At 44.5% G+C, this 19,906-nt stretch overlaps 1 protein-coding gene across 1 annotated transcript; it reads left to right on the top strand.

Annotated features, from left to right (window-relative positions):
* The first annotated feature begins 10,527 nt into the window (after nt 1-10,527).
* On the top strand, nt 10,528-19,782 carry LOC143403493 (uncharacterized). Its single transcript, XM_076861548.1, has 2 exons — nt 10,528-10,665; nt 11,428-19,782. Exons 1-2 carry the CDS (start codon nt 10,528-10,530, stop codon nt 19,780-19,782), a joined length of 8,493 nt encoding a protein of 2,830 aa, XP_076717663.1.
* The last annotated feature ends 124 nt before the right edge of the window (nt 19,783-19,906 follow it).

Below are 19,906 nucleotides of genomic sequence, written 5' to 3'. Positions count from 1 at the left end.
ACTATCCTTATTTTCTAATATTAACACTTAGTGCTATAAATTTTCCTTTAAGTACTGCTTTGGTTGTAACTCACAAATCTTGATATTCGTTTTTTCATTTCTATGCAGTTCAGAATACTTTATGATTTGATTAATTGGTTCCTCAATTCACAAATTATTGTGAATTGTATTTTAGTTTCTAAATATTTGAGTTTTCATAGATTCTGTTAGTTTCTATCTTTACTTCATTGTGATCTGATAACATACTTTGTAGGATTTGAATAATTTTATCTTACTGAAACTTAGTTTATGTCACAAAATTTCATCTGATAACTATTCCATGTGCACTTAAAAAAGAATGTGCATTCTGCTATCATCAAGTAGAATGTTCTATAAATATCGATTAGGCCAACCTGGTGATAGTGTTCTTCAAGACTTCCACATCCTTACCCATTTTCTGTCTACTTGTTTTATCAATTATTAAGAAAGAAGTCTGAAAACCTGACTGTGATTGAGTATTTCTCCTTATAGTTTTATCAGTTCATACAACACTTAGAATTGCTCTGACCCTGCCTGGATTCCCCCTAGTGTCCCTAAAGCCTGGGAACTTGCTCCAGGATTTAAATTGGGGCAATCACAGTGCTTTCTTCATTTTTTCCCCTTTGGTATGATGGCTAACAACTTTTGAGATTTTTTTTTTCTTTCTGGAGTTGACAAAAGAGAGAAGGTTCATCTTATCCATACAACTTCATTTTCCCAGAAAATTCTGAAGGCAATGATTAAGCACAGACTTAAAGGAGGTGAAGAAAAAATGTCAGAGAAGAGCACTGCAGAGAGAGAGAGCTCTGAGATGAGAGTACCCCTGGAAAGTTCATGGAACACTAGGAGGCCACAGTGACCATGGCAAGGACTGAGAGAGAGCAAGAGACGAGCTCCGAGATGCTGAGTCCCTCTCAGGCTGGTGACAGAAGCCACTCTAGGGTGTGAGGAAGAAGAAAGACATGCTCAGACTTCTGTTTAGACTGCGTTGACGGACTGTGGAGGACTGAGGGTAGAGAAGTAGGCTATCAATTAGGAAGCTGGTAGTCCTGCAACCCATGGTGACGGTGGGACAGGGTGGCAGCAGTGGAAATGGTAAGAACTGCACATATTCTGATTATAATCTGAATGTAGAACCAATAGGATTTGTCTACAGTTTGCCTTGGAGGTAGGAGAGAAAGAGGATGCCAAGAATAATCTAGAATTCTTTGCCTTATATTGTTATATTCATCTTTTATATTTGACAGATAAGTTTAGGGGTTAGCTCTTCCACTGTCATGTGCACAGTAGGACCACTGGGTATTCTCCTGTCCCTTTCCCAGTGGTACACCATGTATGACTATTTCTTGGGTATAAGAATTAAAGCCTGTAGGACTCCTTTCCAATTGCCTGACATGGAAGTGGGTTTGGTGCAGTCGAGGAGGAGAATAACCAACATCTATGTTTCTTAGGGTGGGAGCCACAGACTCTACATTAAAATTAACATCCACAGGGCCCTCCCTTCTCAAAATGGAGGCCCAACTTGTTTTATCACTCACAATCCTGCCCGATAAATAGGTCTAGATTGCTGTGTTAGGGGAGTAATAGGTGAGCAAACCAGTCCTACAGCAGGAAGGTTCTGGACTTGGCTGGTTTGTCCCTGACTCAACTTGCCTCTGGCTTCTGAGAACTAAATTGGATTGGGCTCTGCCTCAGCTGAGCTCCTGCCACGGACAAGCTTGAGCAGCTTTCAGGTAAGAGAAACAGTGAAACTTGGTAAGTTGATTTACTGGAAGTAAAAGAAGGTTTACAAGTTGTAGAATATGAACTCACCCAAGGCCGTTGGTCAGCAAACATCTCTCTGCCATTGAGATCAATCCGAACCACTCACCACTATACTTGCCTGTCAGAATCCTACAGGCAGGAAGCAGAGAAATCCAAATTCCATAATCCATTAAAGACAGCTTAGAGTCTGGTGTCTGATGAAAAGAGAAAGGACAGGAAAGTTTTCTCTCTATAAAATCCCAGAGAATTCATGGCCTCAAGATTTGTTAAGACTGAGTCTTCGTAGTGAGGACGAAGTAGCCAAGGTTCACAGATAGCCAGGAAGAGGTGCTCCCAGGGACTAGAGTGCCACCAGAGGAAGTGAGACTATAGATTAAAGAAGTAGGATGAGTACATTCTATAAGCCTTCCCCTAGTGGATCAGTAATAGGCTGAATGGAAGAGAAAGAGGGACACAATCTATATATCCTAAATTAGGGCCTATACTTTGATTTGCAATCCTCAAATGGTTCTGCTCTCAGGATTATATCTCCATTATGGACACAATATATATCATTAAAATCACCATAATAAATAGCATCAAGATTATTAGCATCAAGTTTATCAGCATCATAATCGTCTATAATCAAAGGGTCCACCAGTTCACTGACCCAGAACCATAATCCACTTCCAGGCAGACCAATCAGAGGCTACTTTTGTACAGTGCTATATATCCCAAAACATTAATGAATCTCAGACACAATATCTGACATATGATTTTAGCTCTCAAAACTGCAGCAAGTTTCATGATAACTGTGTCATTCACAAAATGCAAACAATACAGTATTTTGATCGAACATATAAAAGAGCAATTTAAAATTTTCTGAACAAAAACAACAACTTGCACATTTATTGAATGTTATTTTGTTCTAGGCACTTTACTTGCTATCTCTTTTAGGTTTTATGACAACCCTATGAACATCTCCTACAGAGATGTTAAGTCACTTATTAAGTGACCAAGGCAACCCAGATCTGCCAGATTCCAAAGTTCACGCTCTTAGTCACTGAGATAAACTGCTCTGCTTTGGATTTTGTTTTAGATTTTAGGGAGAAGACATGAAACATGAACTTTTAAGAATCTTACCCTATGTCTTCTCTGGATTCTTCTATGTGGTTCAGACTCAGGGAACAGGTGTGAGAATGGCCATGGCAGAAATTTAGGCTAAAGGCTTCTCTTGGGGCCAAGGTCACAAGACCCATTTTCCATGTGTATGCCTGTCTCTTAAGCCACTCCCATCCCAGATATGAGTGAAATGTCTTCTCTCAATATCTTAGAAAGCTAAGAATTGGTCTCCCAAGGTCAAGGGTCCTGGAACCTCAGGTAATAGATTATATTCCAACTTGCACAAAATTGAGAATACTGGGTGGGGTGATTGAATTCCAGAACACAGTGAATCTCTGAGAACTTAGTCACCCTATAATAGTTACATAAAATAATTACTCTATTTGCCTCTTGCAATTAACTCACAAAGCTAGTAACCTAGTGTCCCTTTTTTAAGACAGCAATCCACAAGTAAGAAAACATCCCACAAAAAAAAAAAGAGGAATACCGTAGGTGTGATTTTCCAATATTCCAAAGGTCTCACTTTATTATTTTTTGTCTTAAGAGTCCATTTGCTCAGAGAAAAGACATAAACAGAGCAGTTCCCAAAGATCGAAGCACTGAAGCAGTTAGTGCCAGAGGCAAGGAATGAGTGCACAGGTAGAATGACTTTACTTATAATAGATTTTAAAAACATAGTTAATTGTTAAAGGGAGAACAAATGACATTATCACAGATAATGGCAATAATTAATACTATTAATTGGATTAATAAGTGATCTGAAATCTAATCCTGATGCCATAACTCATAGAGGTCCTAAATTTATTTTTCCCTACTTCTATTCAAAGGTGTCATCCTAGGCAGCCCGTGGTAGAACTTTTGTCAATTCTTTCCTCATCTATAAGGCATGAAAAGACAGCCTCATTGTGAATTGTGGAGTAAATATGACCCTAGTTAAATTTTTTTGTGATTTAAGGACACATAGACAAGGCATTTTGGTCAACAGCAAAGAGCAAATCCTCAATGCCCTTTAAAACAAGATCTATCAAGATCACTGAAGAAGTATGATGAATAATTCCAAACTATAACTAATCCCAAACCAATATAACTTCATTGAAGACATTGTGCTTAGCACTGGGCCTTTCATGTTTCAGATCTTTAATAAAATACATTTGTGTGTGTGTGTGTGTGTGTGTGTGTGTGTGTGTGTGTGAGAGAGAGAGAGAGAGAGAGAGAGAGAGAGAGAGAGAGAGAATGGGAGGACAGAATGTGTGTGTGAACTTCATACATAAATCTTCAATTTTCCCTGATGCCCAAGGGGCCAAGCTTCGATGATGATCTGGCTTCATTATGCTGTTTCACATATTCTCAGAATGCCTCATTCTAGGAAGCAAGTAACAAAGAGAAGGGTTGTGAAACCACAGAAAGTTCTAAAAATATATTCAGTGAAGTAAAATGAATTGCTGAGTGTCTTTGAACTAAAGAAATGAGTCCAACTACTTTAAATTCACACTCAAGAGTGGACCTCCTGTTTTTTAACCTTATCAGTTATTCCTTTTACTTACAAAGTTGGTTTCAAATGTTTATAAATGGTTCCAAAAATCACATCTATGGTTAAAAGGACAATATTTTTACTCACAAAATAATATTCAAAAGATTGTAAATGCAGCCGGGCATGATGGCGCACACCTGCAATCCAATTGACTTGGGAGGCTGAGGCAGGAGGATCGTGAGTTTGAAGTCAACCTCAGCAAAAATGAGGTGATAAGCAATTCAGTAAGACTCTGTCTCTAAATAATATACAAAACAGAGCTAGGGATGTGTCTCAGTGGTCAAGTCCCCCTGAGTTCAATCTCTGGTACCCTCCTCCCAAAACAAAAGAAGGTAAAAGCACAAAGTGCTGCAACATTCTGAGCATATAGAGACTTTTAGGAAACTGCTTTGATTGCAGAGGTTCTAGATTGATTAAAGAAGAAAACCACCTGCTTCACTTACAGTTGTGCCTTGCAATTTGTCAAATTACGTAATTGAGCTCATTTAGTGAATACTAGAGTTCCAGTGCTAATTAAGTTCCCTCTCCTTCAGTCAGCATTAACTAGTCAGTAAGTTTCCGAATCCATCTCAGAGCAATCTCTTCTTCACACTGTCATCACAAGTTATTGACACTGTATCTGTATGGACCATATGAGCATCCAAGATTTAGCCTTAAGATATGGCTCTAAGCAGAGTTCAGCAAGCATCTGAAGATTCCAGGTGGGACATCTGAGTTAAATCTAACAAGTCACGGAAGCCCCAGTGTTGTATTTAGAAAGCCTGGGTATGTTGGCAGGAATCCTCTTTGTGAGACCCTATTGCTCCAGTGCATGAATCTCAAGACATCAATAATCATGTGGAAAAAATAAGAAAGGAATCTGTGGATGACGGCATTCTTGGCTGGTGTAGGTAGTAGGTCCATCTTCCTCCTGAACTTTTCATGATGAAAAAATTCCTTTGAAGGTCAAGTTCCAAAAACTGGTCTCTGAGAAACCATGAGGATTGAAGAGAGTTAGGAATCTTCTCTAGGAATCATCACCCCCCAAACCTAACTTATATCTTTCTAAAACAGATTAAACTTCATAGTAAAAAGGAAAATACATTGAATTCTCATCAAATGCTAAGCATTATCCTACTATTATGTCATGTTACTCTCAGATACCTGTAATTGGCCCCATCTCACAGGTGTAGAAACAGACTCCAATTTAGAAAGTTTACCAATTACAGGTAGTATGTCGAACTTATGATACTAAAATGATCCATCTGTCTTAATGTAAAACTTAATTTTTTTCCTACTGAATCATCATCCACAGGCCAAGAACAGGTACCTAAACTGCTCTTGGAGAAAAGACTTTTAACATGTATCAGTGCCCCTGGATAAAGTCACAGGTATTTAAGTCGAGTTCATTGAGCAACACTGAAACAGGGGTTTCTAAGAATCACAGAACAACAACAACAACAACAATAAAAAATAGACACAGACACAGATTCTCTTGGGCCCAAAGGTAAATTCTCAATTTGAACCTAACAGAAAATAAAGCACATTACTCTAACATGGAGAAGGATCACCTTGAATAGGATTAGATGTAAAAACAAAACTTATCTGACATGAACTGGAAAAAGCAAAAGCTAGAACTTTCACACATGCAATTAAAGTTGCTTTTAATATTATTCAAAGGCATTTCTTCCTCTTGAAGACAATCCAGTGCCCAACAGTGCATAAGCCTCCCCAAATGGGCCTCTAATCAAAGCCTCTGGTGGTTCCTGGTAGCTTAGAGCAACGTGAATTTGGAATAAGCCAAGGGTGATGAAAAAATAAGAAAGAAAGGACAACCAGACAGGAAATAGCATAGCCAAACTGTGCCCTAGCTCAGCATTCCAAGCCTCTGAGTCTTTGGACTAAATAACTTTTCAGAACCTGGGCAAGCAAGTCTCTGCTGTTTATCAAATTCCTCCTTAGAACCCAGTACTTTGCTTCCTTTCCAAATGGTACTTATCATCTCTGAAATGGTGACAATAATTGTCCTTCAGAATTGCTGCTGGAATGATCTGAAGTGCATCCACTTGTAAGGGAAAACTGAAAGTGGGGAAACTTACCTAAGGACACAGACACCATGCGAGCCAGGGCTGTCTTGCACAACAGTACGTACAATAAGACCCACTAAATCGTACACTCTTAAAGGCCAAATTTTGTGATGTATGAATTATGTCTCAATAAAGATGTTCTATTTTTAAAAGTCAGGATTTACCTTCCAGGCAATACTTTTGACAGAGAAATAGTGTTTCTGCCATAAAAGGCCTACTACTGGATTCTAACTTGTTTTTACCAAACATGATCAAGCACCTCTTACATATTAAACCCTGTGCTTGGGCTGGGTTGTGGCTCAGTGGTAGGACACTCACCTAGCTCATGCGAGACCCTGGGTTTGATCCTCAGCACCACATAAAAATAAATTAAAAAAGGCATTGTGCCCAACTACAATTTAAAAAAATAAATATTTAAAAAAACTGTGCTAGATGCTATGAAATACTTAGTAAAAATGAGCTTGCAATAATTACATAATTTACTAAGCATTTCTTTCGTGCCACAAATTATTTTCATCAGTGAGGTTGATGTTGTTATTCCCATTCTTTAAATTTGGAAGCTGAGGCTGAAAAGCTTACTTGTTGCTCAAATAACACAGCTAGTAAAAGGCAGAGCTGAGATTTGAACTGAAGTCTTTCTTACTAAAAGTCTATAATTTATCTATATGGCATGCAAATGAGAAGAGGAAGAAAAACCTGAAAGCAAAGGGTACAAAAGAGTAAATGGCAGAGTTCTGAGACTGGACCAACGACGGCGAGTTCCTGAGCTCTAAACTAGAATGCTGGAGTTGCTCTAAGGAGATGGCTTTAAAATTTTGTTTCAAGGTGGAGTCTGGGGCCTAAAAGTCTTCCTCACACAGAAATCATTTTAACAAAAATAACATTCTAAAAGATTCATACAATTGAGAATGACTATATATCAAGGGAAGACAACTTGCTCTATGGTTGTGCTGGTGTAAGACTCCCTGGTTGTGAGATCTCAGGGGCAAATTCATTAATATTTTGTGAACAGATGCTCATTCTAAGGATTTATCAAGCTCCAGATGTTGTCGAGATGACGAGGTGAATAAGATATGCTAACTGTCCCAAAGAAGTGCCCAGACAGGAGCTGATGAGCCCAGATACGAGGTGTACTGAGTGGTTAAATGGCAGGCCTTAGCATCAGGCAGCATGGTTTCTATCAGTGCTGCCACTGACTAGGTGTGAATCTGAACACACTTTTAAATTTCTTTATGCTTCTACCTCCTTATATGTAAGATGGGGATGACAGTAATACTGGCCTTACAAGGTTACTATGAGAAATAAATAGATAAGTTTGTAAAACCACCATGTCTGGAAGACAGTGAGCACTTTACAACAGCTACTCTCATAATCAGCTGGTGGCAAAGTACAGAAGAGCTGGCTTGTCATGCCTAACATAGCTTTCTGATTATCTTTGCTACCTTCAAATATATCTGATACATTTTATGTAATTGACACTTTCCCAAGGGTTCTGTCCCAAAGAGACCGAATTACCAATGTATAACAGTGTGTGGGAAGAAAGCCCACTCTAAATTCATCTCGAACACTTCTGGAAACATTGTTTTATATACAACCCATTTTACTTTGAAAGCCTACAAAAGGGCCTTCATAAGGCAGGAGACTGTTTCTTTTTCTTTCTTTTTTTTTCTGCCTTGTACATTACTCTTTCATATTATTTGCATTTGACTGGACCTGACACACCTAAAATGGTCCAGAATTCTTGAATAATAACTATGCAATAAATATACAGAGTAGCTAGTGAAATGGTTAAGAGCAATGGTGCTATAATAAAGTAGATATGATCCTGTTTTTTCCATCTTCTAGCTATGACTCTAAATACTTTCATACTTTCTAAACTTGTATCTTCATCTGTAAAATGAAATAAAAATACAGAAATGATGTGAAGAGATGATATGGTATGTGAAATACTTTCAGCACACTAGAACATAGTAAATTATTAATAAATGGAAGTTATAATTGCAAAAAGACATAAGTAAACCTAGTAGCTTGGGTTCACTTTTAATTAAATAAGCATTTATTGTGCACCTGCCAAGTCTCTTACACTCTGCTACTTTCTGAGGGTACTAGATAAAGGAAATGAATTATGTGAATTCTCTAAAACAAAGTCCCTGCTTTTCACATGTCTATGACCCTAAAAAAAGTGTCCTGCAACATGTCCTCATACTGGAATGTGGGGCCCAGTGCCAGCCTTTCTGCAATCACCTTATAGATGAGAATGTGAAGAAGGAGGAAGATAAACATGTAGAGAGGTGGAGATAGATTTGATTGAAAATTATCAGCCCTTCCCACAGAGGACAGCACCCACATGTTATAAGGATCACCCACAAGCTATATAAGGATCACTATTTCAATCCACCATCACCCTGCAAGCTGCATCAGGCTCTATCCTACTTGTTCCTTTGGTGAACCAGGTAAGAGAAAATTTCATCCTGCTACCTCTGTGAACATTTGGTGTTGCCCATTGCAGAAATCCAAGAGTATGAGATAAAGCAGAGATTGTACAGATTTTGGCATTCTTTCCTTTTTTTTTTCTTTTCTTTTTTTAAGAGAAAGAGAAAGGAGAGAGAGAGAGAGAGAGAGAGAGAGAGAGAGGAGGGAGGGAGGGAGGGAGGGGGAGAGAGGATAGAGAGGATGGGGGGAGAGAGAAAGAGAGAGAGAGAGAGGGAGGGAGAGGGAGGGAGAGAGAGGATAGAGAGGATAGAGAGGATGTGGGGGGGAGAGAGAAAGAGAGTGGGAGAGAGAGAATTTTTTAATATTTATTTTTCGGTTTCGGTGGACACAACATCTTTGTTTGTATGTGGTGCTGAGGATTGAACCCAGCGCCCCACTTATGCCAGGCGAGCGCACTACCGCTTGAGCCACATACCCAGCCCTCGTTTTTTTCTTTTTGTTGCTTTTTTGTTGGTTGTTTTGGGGGTTAGCTTAGTTTATTCAGGGGTCTTTCTGGAATAAGTATACCTTTATGGAGAAGAATAATGAAAGTAAAAACTTGTCTTCTTTTAGGCCATTCCATACTGTTTTTTTTGTTGTATGTCATTTTTTTCTAGTCTGTGCAGCTCAAATAGGAAAGAGTCTAACATTGTGATAGAGTCTTTTCCTTGTTCAGTTCCTACTGCTTCAAGATCTAATTATCTGCTAGTCAAACTCCCGCCTCCATTGCTGAGCTTTTCTACCTGGTTAATGAAAAAGAACAGTGTTTGATCAAATGCTGAGACTGGCTAATTTTGCTATTTTTAATTTGCTGAGTTCAGGACTTGGGTCCAATTTACCTTCTGATGCCCAAAGGCGGGGATGCAGATGTCATGGTAAAAGGACAGTAACTTTTGACTCAAGAACAGCAGCAGTAAAACTAGAGAGATTGGGGCGATGGTGTCTAGGTGGTTCTGGAAAATTTGGAAGCTCTAGGGCAATACCCAAGTCACAAAAGTACCCAAATTGTAGAGAGATTACATGTAGAGACTATATTCAATCACGATTAAAAATATGGAGACCTGAGATCTAGTCCCAGTTGGACCAGCAACGTGCCAATACGTGAACTTAGCAAAGTAATTCAAAATTAATGAAGTTTTCACTATGTTGAACAGTGCTGTAAAATCCCTGATCCACACTTGTATTTGAGGCTTAAAAGAAACAGAAGGTTTAAAAATAATCACGATATTAAAATGAGAACTGTGTGATGCTTAGATTCAACTCTGTTCTTTTTTTTAAGAGAGAGAGAGAGAGAGAGAGAGAGAGAGAGAGAGAGAGAGAGAATTTTTTTAGTATTTTATTTTTTAACTTTTGGTGGACACAACATCTTTATTTTATTTTTATGTGGTGTTGAGGATGGAACCCAGCACCCCGCGCATGCCAGGCGAGCGCATTACCGCTTGAGCCACATCCCCAGCCCCAAATCTGTTCTTGAACAATAAAATAAAATGAGAGTGCAGATGAATTAAAAGGAAAAGAAATAATGATACTTTTTTGTTACTTTTTCATTCTAGGTTTACTTAAACTTGCAAAAAGATGACAGATCTTTTAAGAAGTGTTGTCACTGTCATAGATATTTTCTATAAATATACAAAGCAAGATGGGGAATGTGGCACACTGAGCAAGGATGAACTAAAGGAACTTCTGGAGAAGGAATTTCGTCCAATTCTGAAGGTAAGGATCATGTGCAAGGCCGTTAGGATCTTGCAGGTGCTCATTTATAGAACCAAGATTACCTAGAAAGGGCAAAGCTCCCAAGGTCTTTGAGAAAACACTATAAGCAGATTTTTTTGGACATTATAAAGTTTATTAAGGCACATGTATTTTCAAAAAGCCAATGTTTCTTCCTCACTTTTCTGTGTACTCCCACCTTATAGACATAGTCTTTCTCATGCACTCAGTTTTCTCTTCTGAAAAAGCAGAAAATAAATTTATACGAAGACATGAAATAATAAATTATCCTGTCAAGTAGGGAAAAATGTATAGAATCTGGATATTGTCCACAAAGGAGTTACCAATGTGGCCAGGGTGATTTAAAAAAAAAAAAAAGTACTTTTTCCCATCTACTTGGGAAAGGCTGTATTGACTTCAAAATAACATGTCCTAACAGAACAGGTTAACATGTATATTTAAAACTTATGTAAAACTAAGATATACCAGTTAACCGAACTTGGTTTCTTCCACTCCTTCCCATATTCCTGAACACACAAACTTCTAGCTTAAATCCTTGAAATGTTTTCTTTGAAGGAGTCCAATAGTCTCTATTTTCTATTACTCCTTCATATTTACTAGGTCCTATTAACTGAAAGTAATACTTGATTGGACTAAAACTAGAGAATGTCAAGTACTTACAAATCCATAGCCCTACTTGATTGTTTTAGTTGGTAATGTGGGCTACACTGATCAGGTCTCCCTTGGTATGTCACTTATATACAGAACCCAGACGATCCAGACACAGTAGATGTCATCATGCACATGCTGGATCGAGACCATGATCGAAGACTAGACTTTACTGAGTTTCTTCTGATGGTATTCAAGCTGGCCATGGCCTGCAACAAGGTTCTCAGCAAAGAATACTGCAAAGCTTCAGGGTCAAAGAAGCACAGGCATGGTCACCGACACCAAGAGGAAGAAAATGAAACAGAAGAAGAAGAAGAGGAGACACCAAGACGGAAAAAAGGTTACAGACGTTCAAGTTGGAGTGAGGGAGAGGAGCATGGATATAGTTCTGGGGGCTCGAGGGGTACTGCAAAATATAGACACGGGTCCAACTCCAGGAGGCTGAGAAGGCAAGGTGAATCATCCAGCTCTGGAGGGTCTGAGAAAAGGTATCAGGGGTCTGGTTCTGGACACTCCTGGAGTAGTGGCAAAGAGAGACGTGGTTCTAACTCCGGGGAACTACGGGAAAGAAACAAGTCATATGGTAGTCCCTCTAGGGAATCTGGGGAGGAATACGTATCTGGATCAAAGAGTCAGGGAAGGAAAAGTCATGGTGGTTTTTCACATGGACTAGAGACTAGTGAACATGAATCAAACTCTACGCAGTCAAGAAAGAGTGGAGGACAAAATCTTGGGTCTAGCTCTGAAGGTTCAGGAGACAGTAGGAGACAAAGTCATGCATGTGGTTATAGTAATTCAGGTGGGTGTGGAAGGCCACAAAATGCTTCTAGCTCTTGTCAGACAAGTAGATTTAAAGGGCCAGGAAACCAATCTAGCTGTCCTCAGTCAGGTTGTCAATCAGGAAGTAGTGGAGGACAAGGTCACAGATGTGTCTCAGGAGGGCAGTCCTCTGGATATGGTCGATCTGATCCTAGTTCCTGCAGGCAGTCTTGTAGTCAGAGAAGATGTGAATCTAAACAATGTGGTCAACCACAAAACTGTGGAGGACAACAAGGAACAGGCTCAAGTCAGTCCTCTTGCTGTGCAAAATATGGCTGTGGAACAAGTCAGTCTTCTAGTTGTGGTCAACATAGATCTGGTTCTTGTGGACAGTCTTCAAACTCTCATCAAAAAGGGTCTGGTTCAAATGAATTTTCCAAATGTGGTCATCATGGGTCTGGTTCAGGTCAGTCCTGCAGCTGTGAACAACATGGACCAGGCTTGGGTCAGTCCTCTGGTTTGGGGCATCATGGGTCTGGCATAGGTCAGTCTTGCTGTGGCCAGTATGGGTCTGGCTCAAGTCAGTCTTCTGGCTGTGGCCAACACGGGTCTGGCTCAAGTCAGTCTTCTGGCTGTGGTCAACACGGGTCCGGTAAGGGTCAGTCCTCTGGCCTCGGGCAGCACGGGTCTGGCTCGGGCCAGTCCTCTGGCTTCGGGAAGCACACGTCTGGCTCTGGCCAGTCCTCTGGCTTCGGGCAGCATGGATCCGGCACAGGCCAGTCCTCTGGCTTCGGGCAGCACACGTCTGGCTCCAGCCAGTCCTCTGGCTTCGGGCAGCACATGTCTAGCTCTGGCCAGTCCTCTGGCTTAGGGCAGCACGGGTCTGGCACGGGCCAGTCCTCTGGCTTCGGGCAGCATGGGTCTGGCACGGGCCAGTCCTCTGGCTTCGGGCAGCACGGGTCTGGCACGGGCCAGTCCTCTGGCTTCGGGCAGCACACGTCTGGCTCTGGCCAGTCCTCTGGCTTCGGGCAGCACACTTCTAGCTCTGGCAAGTCCTCTGGCTTCGGGCACCATGGGTCTGGCTCGGGCCATTCCTCTGGCCTCGGGCAGCACACGTCTGGCTCTGGCCAGTCCTCTGGCCTCGGACAGCACGTGTCTGGCTCGGGCCATTCCTCTGGCTTTGGGCAGCACACGTCTGGCTCGGGCCAGTCCTCTGGCTTCGGGCAGCATGGGTCTGGAACAGGCCAGTCCTCTGGCTTCGGGCAGCACACGTCTGGCTCGGGCCATTCCTCTGGCTTTGGGCAGCACACGTCTGGCTCTGGCCAGTCCTCTGGCTTCGGGCAGCACGGGTCTGCCTCTGGCCAGTCCTCTGGCTTCGGGCAGCACGGGTCTGGCTCGGGCCATTCCTCTGGCTTCGGGCAGCACACGTCTGGCACGGGCCAGTCCTCTGGCTTTGGGCAGCACACGTCTGGCTCGGGCCAGTCCTCTGGCTTCGGGCAGCACGGGTCTGGAATAGGCCAGTCCTCTGGCCTCGGGCAGCACACGTCTGGCTCTGGCCAGTCCTCTGGCCTCGGACAGCACGTGTCTGGCTCGGGCCATTCCTCTGGCTTTGGGCAGCACACGTCTGGCTCGGGCCAGTCCTCTGGCTTCGGGCAGCATGGGTCTGGAACAGGCCAGTCCTCTGGCTTCGGGCAGCACACGTCTGGCTCGGGCCATTCCTCTGGCTTTGGGCAGCACACGTCTGGCTCTGGCCATTCCTCTGGCTTTGGGCAGCACACGTCTGGCTCTGGCCAGTCCTCTGGCTTCGGGCAGCACGGGTCTGCCTCTGGCCAGTCCTCTGGCTTCGGGCAGCACGGGTCTGGCTCGGGCCATTCCTCTGGCTTCGGGCAGCACACGTCTGGCACGGGCCAGTCCTCTGGCTTTGGGCAGCACACGTCTGGCTCGGGCCAGTCCTCTGGCTTCGGGCAGCACGGGTCTGGAATAGGCCAGTCCTCTGGCTTCGGGCAGCACACGTCTGGCTCTGGCCAGTCCTCTGGTTTCGGGCAGCACACGTCTGGCTCTGGCCAGTCCTCTGGCTTCGGGCAGCACGGGTCAGGCACGGGCCAGTCCTCAGGCTTTGGGCAGCACGGGTCTGGCTCTGGCCAGTCCTCAGGCTTTGGGCAGCATGGGTCTGGCTCTGGCCAGTCCTCTGGCTTTGGGCAGCATGGGTCAGGCACAGGCCAGTCCTCTGGCTTTGGGCAGCACACATCTGGCTCAGGCCAGTCCTCTGGCTTCGGGCAGCACGGGTCTGGCATGAACCAGTCCTCTGGTTTTGGGCAGCATGGATCTGGCTCAGGTCACTCCTCTTGCTGCGGGAAGCATACATCCGGTATGGGCCAATCCTCAGCAGGAACCACTCATTCAGAGAGACAGGGAACATCTCATGGACAGTCTAGAGACACCACTAGACGTTCACAGTCTTCGCAGAGACATTCCACACACTCTGGATCCAGGCCAACTCCACAAAGGACGCCTATTCACACTGAGTCCAGTGAGAGTGAAGAGCACTCAGGAATCTCCCACAGACACTCAGGATCCTCTCATGGCCATGCTGGATCTCAACATGGAGAGGCAGGATCCACTCATTCAGAGAGACAGGGAACATCTCATGGACAGTCTAGAGACACCACTAGACATTCACAGTCTTCGCAGAGACATTCCACACACTCTGGATCCAGAGCAACTCCACAAAGGACGCCTATTCACACTGAGTCCAGTGAGAGTGAGGAGCACTCAGGAATCTCCCACAGACACTCAGGATCCTCTCACGGCCATGCTGGATCTCAACATGGAGAGGCAGGATCCACTCATTCAGAGAGACAGGGAACATCTCATGGACAGTCTAGAGACACCACTAGACATTCACAGTCTTCGCAGAGACATTCAACACACTCTGGATCCAGAGCAACTCCACAAAGGACGCCTATTCACACTGAGTCCAGTGAGAGTGAGGAGCACTCGGGAATCTCCCACAGACACTCAGGATCCTCTCACGGCCATGCTGGATCTCAACATGGAGAGGCAGGATCCACTCATTCAGAGAGACAGGGAACATCTCATGGACAGTCTGGGCAGAGACATTCCACACACTCTGGATCCAGGCCAACTCCACAAAGGACGCCTATTCACACTGAGTCCAGTGAGAGTGAAGAGCACTCGGGAATCTCCCACAGACACTCAGGATCCTCTCACGGCCATGCTGGATCTCAACATGGAGAGGCAGGATCCACTCATTCAGAGAGACAGGGAACATCTCATGGACAGTCTAGAGACACCACTAGACGTTCACAGTCTTCGCAGAGACATTCCACACTCTCTGGATCCAGGCCAACTCCACAAAGGACGCCTATTCACACTGAGTCCAGTGAGAGTGAGGAGCACTCGGGAATCTCCCACAGACACTCAGGATCCTCTCACGGCCATGCTGGATCTCAACATGGAGAGGCAGGATCCACTCATTCAGAGAGACAGGGAACATCTCATGGACAGTCTGGGCAGAGACATTCCACACACTCTGGATCCAGGCCAACTCCACAAAGGACGCCTATTCACACTGAGTCCAGTGAGAGTGAAGAGCACTCGGGAATCTCCCACAGACACTCAGGATCCTCTCACGGCCATGCTGGATCTCAACATGGAGAGGCAGGATCCACTCATTCAGAGAGACAGGGAACATCTCATGGACAGTCTGGGCAGAGACATTCCACACACTCTGGATCCAGGCCAACTCCACAAAGGACGCCTATTCACACTGAGTCCAGTGAGAGTGAAGAGCACTCGGGAATCTCCCACAGACACTCAGGATCCTCTCACGGCCATGCTGGATCTCAACATGGAGAGGCAGGATCCACTCATTCAGAGAGACAGGGAACATCTCATGGACAGTCTAGAGACACCACTAGACATTCACAGTCTTCGCAGAGACATTCCACACACTCTGGATCCAGAGCAACTCCACAAAGGACGCCTATTCACACTGAGTCCAGTGAGAGTGAAGAGCACTCAGGAATCTCCCACAGACACTCAGGATCCTCTCATGGCCATGCTGGATCTCAACATGGAGAGGCAGGATCCACTCATTCAGAGAGACAGGGAACATCTCATGGACAGTCTGGGCAGAGACATTCCACACACTCTGGATCCAGGCCAACTCCACAAAGGACGCCTATTCACACTGAGTCCAGTGAGAGTGAAGAGCACTTGGGAATCTCCCACAGACACTCAGGATCCTCTCACGGCCATGCTGGATCTCAACATGGAGAGGCAGGATCCACTCATTCAGAGAGACAGGGAACATCTCATGGACAGTCTAGAGACACCACTAGACGTTCACAGTCTTCGCAGAGACATTCCACACTCTCTGGATCCAGACCAACTCCACAAAGGACGCCTATTCACACTGAGTCCAGTGAGAGTGAAGAGCACTCGGGAATCTACCACAGACACTCAGGATCCTCTCACGGCCATGCTGGATCTCAACATGGAGAGGCAGGATCCACTCATTCAGAGAGACAGGGAACATCTCATGGACAGTCTAGAGACACCACTAGACGTTCACAGTCTTCGCAGAGACATTCCACACACTCTGGATCCAGACCAACTCCACAAAGGACGCCTATTCACACTGAGTCCAGTGAGAGTGAAGAGCACTCAGGAATCTCCCACAGACACTCAGGATCCTCTCACGGCCATGCTGGATCTCAACATGGAGAGGCAGGATCCACTCATTCAGAGAGACAGGGAACATCTCATGGACAGTCTGGGCAGAGACATTCCACACACTCTGGATCCAGGCCAACTCCACAAAGGACGCCTATTCACACTGAGTCCAGTGAGAGTGAAGAGCACTCAGGAATCTCCCACAGACACTCAGGATCCTCTCACGGCCATGCTGGATCTCAACATGGAGAGGCAGGATCCACTCATTCAGAGAGACAGGGAACATCTCACGGACAGTCTAGAGACACCACTAGACATTCACAGTCTTCGCAGAGACATTCCACACACTCTGGATCCAGAGCAACTCCACAAAGGACGCCTATTCACACTGAGTCCAGTGAGAGTGAAGAGCACTCGGGAATCTCCCACAGACACTCAGGATCCTCTCACGGCCATGCTGGATATCAACATGGAGAGGCAGGATCCACTCATTCAGAGAGACAGGGAACATCTCATGGACAGTCTAGAGACACCACTAGACGTTCACAGTCTTCGCAGAGACATTCCACACACTCTGGATCCAGACCAACTCCACAAAGGACGCCTATTCACACTGAGTCCAGTGAGAGTGAAGAGCACTCAGGAATCTCCCACAGACACTCAGGATCCTCTCACGGCCATGCTGGATCGCAACATGGAGAGGCAGGATCCACTCATTCAGAGAGACAGGGAACATCTCATGGACAGTCTAGAGACACCACTAGACATTCACAGTCTTCGCAGAGACATTCCACACACTCTGGATCCAGAGCAACTCCCCAAAGGACGCCTATTCACACTGAGTCCAGTGAGAGTGAAGAGCACTCAGGAATCTCCCACAGACACTCAGGATCCTCTCACGGCCATGCTGGATCTCAACATGGAGAGGCAGGATCCACTCATTCAGAGAGACAGGGAACATCTCATGGACAGTCTAGAGACACCACTAGACATTCACAGTCTTCGCAGAGACATTCCACACACTCTGGATCCAGGCCAACTCCACAAAGGACGCCTATTCACACTGAGTCCAGTGAGAGTGAGGAGCACTCAGGAATCTCCCACAGACACTCAGGATCCTCTCATGGCCATGCTGGATCTCAACATGGAGAGGCAGGATCCACTCATTCAGAGAGACAGGGAACATCTCATGGACAGTCTGGGCAGAGACATTCCACACACTCTGGATCCAGGCCAACTCCACAAAGGACGCCTATTCACACTGAGTCCAGTGAGAGTGAAGAGCACTCAGGAATCTCCCACAGACACTCAGGATCCTCTCATGGCCATGCTGGATCTCAACATGGAGAGGCAGGATCCACTCATTCAGAGAGACAGGGAACATCTCATGGACAGTCTAGAGACACCACTAGACATTCACAGTCTTCGCAGAGACATTCCACACACTCTGGATCCAGAGCAACTCCACAAAGGACGCCTATTCACACTGAGTCCAGTGAGAGTGAAGAGCACTCAGGAATCTCCCACAGACACTCAGGATCCTCTCACGGCCATGCTGGATCTCAACATGGAGAGGCAGGATCCACTCATTCAGAGAGACAGGGAACATCTCATGGACAGTCTAGAGACACCACTAGACATTCACAGTCTTCGCAGAGACATTCCACACACTCTGGATCCAGAGCAACTCCACAAAGGACGCCTATTCACACTGAGTCCAGTGAGAGTGAGGAGCACTCAGGAATCTCCCACAGACACTCAGGATCCTCTCATGGCCATGCTGGATCTCAACATGGAGAGGCAGGATCCACTCATTCAGAGAGACAGGGAACATCTCATGGACAGTCTGGGCAGAGACATTCCACACACTCTGGATCCAGTCCAACTCCACAAAGGACGCCTATTCACACTGAGTCCAGTGAGAGTGAAGAGCACTCAGGAATCTCCCACAGACACTCAGGATCCTCTCACGGCCATGCTGGATCTCAACATGGTGAATTGGGATCTGGTCACACACAATCACATAATATTCACCAGCAGTCAAGAGATAGTGTCAGATCACAATCAAGTAGTATTCATGGTCAATCTGGAAGAAGACATTTTGAGTCACAGAACAACAGAAAACAAAGACATGGATCAGGTCATCGTTGGAGACATGGCAGCTATGGTCGTTCAGAATATGACTATGGGCAGTCTGGTTATGGACCTTCTGGGCATAGCAGAAGTAGCAGTCGCACTTCTAGCCCTTTGAGGTCAACAGACAGACCTATAAATACTTCCGTGTCTACACATGGACAATCCTTTTCTATATCTGACCAAACTGAATTCAAAGCAACTGGAAGAGAAGGAAGGCAGGTTTCAAAGCATGGACAGTTTGAAGCAAGTCAAGGGCAATTAGCTGATTCCCAGGAACAGTCTGGATCCCGTATAACAAGACAAGGATCTAATCAGGCCCATTCTATAATAACCTCTGAACAGTCAAGTAACACAAATGTTCACTCTCAGTTTGGTACAATTGGAAATCAGGGTTCTATTTACAGCCCATCATATGACCAGTCTGGATCTAATGATAGACAATACATGTCATTTTCTTCTACTAGAAAGCAATCTGGTTTCACTAATGAGAGGCAAAAATATAGCCAGAGCCAACCAAGTAACACCTATGAGCAATCAATTGACAACATAACAGGAAGTCAAAGATCCTTCTCTAATTATTCACTGTATAGTCAAGACCCTATGGGATCTGAAGAGTATAGGTATTTATCAAGAAATTCAACCATATTGGGTGGGGGAAGTCAAGAGCAAGCGTCCGGATCTAATCCATCTGGTGGCATCAGTAGGTACAGTCAGGATGTAGATGATACGCAGACAAGAGGCTCTGAGGCAAGAGATTACCACAGGAAGGCCAGAATGGACTCAGGTTCCCTCTACATAGATAGTAGCACGCCACTCTACGAGTATGTTCAAGAACAAAGGTGCTATTATTTTGAATAAAAAGTAAGGAGAAAATAAAATGACCAAAGATAAGAACCCAAGGAAATATGAGACATACAATAAGAAAATAAGATATTTAATAGATTCCTTCTTTTGGTAGTAGGGCTTGTATGTCGTCTGCTCT

This window comes from Callospermophilus lateralis, chromosome 7 (genome assembly GCF_048772815.1).
Source record: "Callospermophilus lateralis isolate mCalLat2 chromosome 7, mCalLat2.hap1, whole genome shotgun sequence".
Lineage (NCBI taxonomy): Eukaryota > Metazoa > Chordata > Mammalia > Rodentia > Sciuridae > Callospermophilus > Callospermophilus lateralis.
The sequence above is the reverse complement of the archived record's forward strand: the minus strand, read 5'-3'. Positions and strand labels throughout refer to the sequence as shown.

What these genes read in the sequence shown, in the direction of transcription:
- LOC143403493 (XM_076861548.1), top strand. Translation starts at nt 10,528, where the DNA reads ATGACAGATCTTTTAAGAAGTGTTGTCACTGTCATAGATATTTTCTAT. An exon ending in AATTTCGTCCAATTCTGAAG is followed by an intron (nt 10,666 to 11,427) that starts GTAAGGATCATG and finishes ACTTATATACAG; the next exon opens with AACCCAGACGATCCAGACAC.